At 40.9% G+C, this 6,208-nt stretch overlaps 1 protein-coding gene across 1 annotated transcript in view; it reads left to right on the forward strand.

The window, feature by feature from the left end:
- The window catches only part of NUSAP1 (nucleolar and spindle associated protein 1), a 32,641-nt gene that overhangs the window by 17,343 nt on the left and 9,090 nt on the right, over positions 1-6,208 (forward strand). Inside the window, exon 6 of the mRNA XM_019644859.1 lies at positions 5,434-5,543. Within this exon, the coding sequence (XP_019500404.1) occupies positions 5,434-5,543 (110 nt within the window). The remainder of the gene's footprint in view (positions 1-5,433; positions 5,544-6,208) is intronic.

A 6,208-nucleotide genomic window follows, 5' to 3' on the forward strand; every position in this document is an offset into this window, starting at 1 on the left:
GTTCAGCATCTTAGCTGTGGAGGGCAGTGTCACTGGCCCTCATATGTGGGACCTGAACCGGGGCCCTCTGGCGTCCCAAGCCAGTTCTTAACCATTGTGCCACTCGGCCGGCCCTAAAGTTGATTTTAAAAGGGCACAAAATGGGCACTGTTAGCATGTACATTGTCTATTATATCATTCAGTCGCTTGAGTTTTGAGTTTTCTAATACTAATGCCAATAGGGAAATGCACTGGATGGTAAGTTCTAAATAATCAAAAAACAAAAACAAGCTTCTTAATGAGAAACTTAATCTTGGATATTAAACATTCATTTGAACAGTATTTATAAAACCACTGTTATCACAGTTGAAGACCCTGTTTATCAACCTTCTAGCAAACAGCAACAAAGCCAGGTCACAGCATTACACATCTCCATTCTTTCATACTTACCTAACAACAAGGGTGGAGAATCCAGAGAGGAGATCATTATAAGACTTTCTTAAATATTAGCAAATGCTAGGTATTACTACACTCACAGTCGAATACTGGCACGAGAGGCCCATGCTGACACTTTATAGAAAGCAGGCATTTGGCTTTTCTGCATAGGCTTGAGCTAGCTGCAGATATGCCTGGAAGCAGGGCCACTCATCTTTCTTGTCATGAAGCTGGGTCTACTTAAGTCCTTGATTGAAAGTTAAGCTTTCTATACTACATAATATGGATGAGTTCATTTTCCAGGTAAAAGTTAAGGGCAGAATAGCTGCCTCAACCATAAACTTGAGTGTAGCCTTGAAGATGTGAATAAATGAGTAGTTTATCTTATTTTTTAGTGATAGCTCCATCTGAATGAGTTTAGTTCTAAAATCCTACCCCACTCTCATTATTTGAGGAATTGGCCTTTCAGATGGGTTATTTGGTATGACCTACCTGGAGACTGGAGAATAAAAACAGTTACAGTGACTTTGTCATAGTTGAGATGAAGTTTTTCTTGACAGTTGACATGTTTTGGGGTTGGTCATTTGGATAGTGATAGATAGTGATAAATGAGCCAAGATCCTAGAGAGAATCATCCTGCCCATGACCAGTCTCTCCTTGATTTTCATGATCAGAGGAGGAAGACCTGTTTAATTTGGTTGCCAAATGGCCCTCTACAAAGATCAGAAACCTTGTGCCCCAGAGATGCCTGTTTATTTTGTTAACAATGGGAATGATCAAAAATTTTAATCTTTGATAATATGAAAAAAATCCCAACTGAATTGGCATTTCTTTGATCATTCTGTTACATGCTGTTTATATGTTATATATCTTTATATGTTATAATTGGCTGTTTTTCTATAAATTTGCTTTTTCTTAATTTTTGCATATTAGCCATTAATCTATATTAATGATAAATATGTTAATTTTTTTTGTTGTTAAAGATTTTTGGGGGGAATTCGGGTAGGGGAACAGTGTTGGGGAATTGGGGGAGGAGAACAGTGTTGGGGAAGGGGCACTGCTCATCTCAAGATGCTGTGTTCAATTAGTTGCGGGTGGGCGTAGCCACCATCCCATGCAGGAGTCGAACCAGAACCAGCAACCTCGTTGATAAGAGTACGAGCTCTATCCCCTGAGCCACATGGCGGGCAGCTCAGCTCAAGCTGTCGAGCTCAGTCTTTAGTTGCGGGTGGGCATAGCCGACCATTGAAACCGTCAGCCTTGTTGTTAGGAGCACGTGCTCTCACCAGCTGAGCCATCCTGCCACTTGGCAGCTGAGGCAGCTCAACTCAGGGTACAGTGTCACTGGCCCATGTGGGAATCGAACTGGCGACCCTGTTGCTCAGAGCTCACACTCTTAGGCAGGCTCTTAACCAACTGAGCCACTCGTCCGGCCCCACAAATATTTTCCCCCAGTTTTCCTTTTAACTATATTAATGGTGTCTTTCACCTTGTGGAAGGTACCTTTGTTTTATTTTTTAGTTAAATCTGTACAACTTTTCCTTTCAAGGCTCTGAATTTTTGGTCATGTGCTCCCTGTCCCAAGACTATAAAAAATATGCTCTTATATTTATTTTTATTGCTTTTATTATTTTTCCCTAATCTTTAACCCACATTTTTATTTTTGTGTATGATATGATTGAGCTCTTTGCTTTGTTAGAACGAGATTTTTATTGCTAAAAGAAAGGGAGGAATTAATTACATTGCTAACAAAATGAAATAGTGCTACTAGAGTCAGCAGCATAATGATGTACATGAAAAAAAGTAAAAATGATTGGTACTCAGTGCAAGTAGAATCACTTATACATTATAAGGTGCTCAAACAGATGTAGAGTTGATGGTCCTGGCACCAAGTGTGAACTGTGAGGAGACAGTGTGGAAAGGGGAATTTTAGGGAAAAGAGAGAAGGCATAAAAGGCAAGATTAAATAGAACAGTATGCTTAATACATCTAACTTGGGTTCTCAGCTTATGGTAAAGATATGTATTTACTGAATATTTTAGTTTTAAATTTGTCTCAACATTAGAATCTCTTCTACTTGTATGTCAGAATGAAAAGTTAGGGCTGGCCGAGTGGAGCGCTGGTTAAGAGCTGGCTTGGGACGCCAGAGGGCCCCGGTTCGGATCCCATATATGAGGGCCAGTGACACTACCCTCTACAGCTAAGATGCTGAACAACAGCTCAACCTGAAGCTGGGCTGCCGTAAGTCACCGGTGATGGCGTAGGCTGCAGCCACTGCTGCAGTGGGTTGCCATGGGCTACCATGTGTAGCCAGCAGCCGCCGTGAGTGGCCATCCAGAAGCCGGTGACTGNGCCGGTGACCGATCTGCCTCACCCGGGAGGAGCGCAATGATGGTACCAACATGAGCCAGTGAAGTGATATCCTCCACAGCTAGACTGAAGAACAAAAAGACAGCAACTTGTCTGTTCCCCTTCCCCGATTCCCCAGTAAAATCTTTAAAATAAAAAGAAAAAAAGAAACATATCATATGGTTGGCCCTCCTCGGGCTGCTGTTGGATAAGGAGTGTATTGTCACAGTTTTAAAAGCTGGGGTGCTGAAACTGGGGCTGACATCCCTGTTCTGTCATTTTCTAGCTCTGAGACTTGGGCAACTTATCCTCAGTAAATCCACTTCCTCAGTTGAAAGTGAGAATAGTTTTGTTTTTGTTTTTGTTTTTTTAAGATTTTATTGGGGAGTTAGGGGAGGGGTACAGCATTGGGGAATCAGGGAAGGGGAACAGACAAGTTGCTGTCCTTTTGTTCTTCAGTCTAATTGTGGAGGGCGTCGCTTCACTGACCCCTGTTGGTATTATCATTGCGCTCTTCCCGGGTGAGGCAGTCGCTCGCCAGCCATTGGATGGCCACTCACAGCAGCTCACAAAAGCTGATGGCCAGCCCCACTGCAGCCTACACCAATGCCAGCAACTCAAGGCAGCCCAGCTCCAGGTCGAGCTGTTGTTCACCATCTTAGCTGTAGAGGGCACAGCGTCACTGGCCCTCATGTGGGAACCGAACCGGGGCCCTGTTGCTCAGAGCTGGCGTCCCAAGCCAACTCCTAACCAACGTGCCACTTGGCCAGCCCAAGAGAATAGTTATTCTTAAATGTTATTCTTTTCTTATCCTCTGAATTAAACAAAGATGTTAGTTAGCAGTGAAATAGACAATGGAGAGATGATGAATGTTAGTTTATTTTATTTTCTTTAATTACTATTTCATCAGGTTGATATATAGATTAATTGAGACTGTTTTTCCACTTCTGATTTCCTAGGACAGTAGCTTCTAGCATATAGCACGTATTCAATAAGTAGCTGAGAGTGAATGTCTGCAAAGTACTTGGTATAATATCCATCATGTAATAAATTTTTTTCTTTCCTTTTTTAAATAAGAAGTCTAAGGGACTCCATTTCTGGACATGTAATTCCTCTTCCCTATTGACCGGCCATAGAATGTTGATTGTTATACATTTATAGTACTTAGAATGCTGCTCAGCATATACCGTATTAGAAATTTGTATACTTAATTAGAATATACATATATACTTAATTAGAATAGCACAGAGCAGGGGTCAGCAAACTACTGCCCACCTTGGCCTTAGAACCCTTAAGCTACAAATGATTTTTACTGTTTTTTTTTTTTTTTTAAGATTTTTATTGGGGTATTGGGGGGAAGGGAACAGTGCTGGGGAATTGGGGGAAGGGGAACAGACAAGTTGCTGTCGCTCTGCTCCTCAGTCTAGTTGTGGAGGACATCGCCTCACTGGCCCAAGTTGGCACCATCATTGCACTCTTCCATGGCGAGGCAGATCAGTCGCCAGCTTCTGGACAGCCGCTCACTGAGGCTACTGGCTACACACGGCAGCCCATGGCAACCCACTGCCACAGGGGCTGCAGCCTACACCGTCGCTGGCGACTCATGGCAACCCAGCTCCAGGTAGAGCTGTTGCTCAGCATCCTAGCTATGGAGGGCAGTGTCACTGGCCCTCACATGCAGGATCCAAACCGGGGCCCTCTGGCGTCCCAAGCCAGTTCTCAACCATCGCGCTACTCGGCCAGCCTGATTTTTACTGTTTTAAAGGGTTGTTTAAAAAAAAGAATATGAGATAGAGGCCATACCATTCATGGTCTCTGTAAGCCTAAAATATTTTCTATCTGCCTCTTTACAGAAAAAGTGTGCCCGTGCTTGGCATAGAGCTTTTTAAGCATTTTAAAACGTCAAATTTATGATTCAGTGAGGCCATTTAATTAATTGGTGAGGGGAGAGGACAAATCTCTTATTCTTTTCTTATCCTCTACACAAACAAAGATGCCAGTTAGTGAAATGGACAATGGAGAGATGGTGAATGCTTGATTGTTTGTTTTATTTTCTCTCATTACTTTTTTATTTTTCAATTACAGTTGACATTGAAGATTATATTAGTTTCAGGTGTACAACATAATGGTTAGACATTTATATAACTTACAAAGTGATCCCACCTGGTATCATACAGTTATTAGAATATTATTGACTATATTCCATATGCTGTACTTATACATCCCAGTGACTATTTTGTAACTGTCAATTTGTACTTCTTATTCTCTTCCCCTTTCTCACCCTGTCTCCCAATCCCTCTCCCATCTGGCAACCATCAGTTTGTTCTCTGTATCTGTGAGATTGTTTCTGTTTCGATTGTTCGTTTTTGTTTTTTAGATTCCACGTATAAGTGAGATCATATGGTATTTGTCTTTCTCTGTGACTTATTTTACTTAGCATAATACCCTCTAGGTCCATCCATGTGGTCGCAAGATACTTTTTAAGATAAATATGTGTTGTCCCTGAGTTTGCAGAAACTAAATGTCTTGAAATTAAAGTTTTGGCAAAGATGATTTTGCAATTGAATGTCAAGGATACAGAGAAAATAAGTGTTAACAGGAAAACAAAGGGCAGATGAATAAATGGATTTTGTCTTGTTATTAACTTTCATATTTTGTGGAACTTTCTAGACTTTAAGAAGCTTCATGAGGCTCGTTTTAAGGAAATGGAGTCCATTGATCAATATATTGAGAGAAAAAAGAAACATTTTGAACAACACAATTTACTTAATGAACTGAAGGTAATTATGTTCTTAATGGGAATAAACTATTTGATTTTAACGTTGATATTGTGTATACACTATGGTTAATACAGCTAGCTTTCCATTAGAGGAATGGATTTGAGTTTAATGTGTCTTTATTATCTAAAATTACTTTTCCCACCGTGAGAATTTTCATAACCCTCCAGATAAAACAGTGAGTCCTCAACTATACAGAACAAATTCCAAAGTGAGAATCAGTTGTTTTGTTTTCCATATTCAGACGTTGTGCGTATCACTTTTGTTGAGGACAGACCAATACAGGCTGAAGCCATCTTTCCCACTCTCACCTAAAGGAAAAAGGGGTGACTAGCAGTGGCGAACTTAAAGGCTTCCAGTGATAATTGAGCTTCTGGGAGGAGCTCAGTCCAAGTCCTACTGGACTCAAAGCCCCTTCAAGTAAGAAAAGGTGATGACGTCAACCCCAAGGTTGAGTTAGCAAAGGAGTGAGTTGATAACATCCTAGAAAGTTGATGTTATTGTCCTACGTGGTATCTGGTGTTAAAGGGCTACCACACAGAGGGATGGGAAACATTTATTTTATAATTGAGTAATACATAATAACCTGCCTCTTTCTCAAAAAGAATTTGAGGCAATTTGTGGTATTACACACAACACAAAACAGTATAACGTTGATTTTTTTTTTT

Source organism: Hipposideros armiger, unplaced genomic scaffold (assembly GCF_001890085.2).
Source record: "Hipposideros armiger isolate ML-2016 unplaced genomic scaffold, ASM189008v1 scaffold_92, whole genome shotgun sequence".
NCBI classification, from domain to species: domain Eukaryota; kingdom Metazoa; phylum Chordata; class Mammalia; order Chiroptera; family Hipposideridae; genus Hipposideros; species Hipposideros armiger.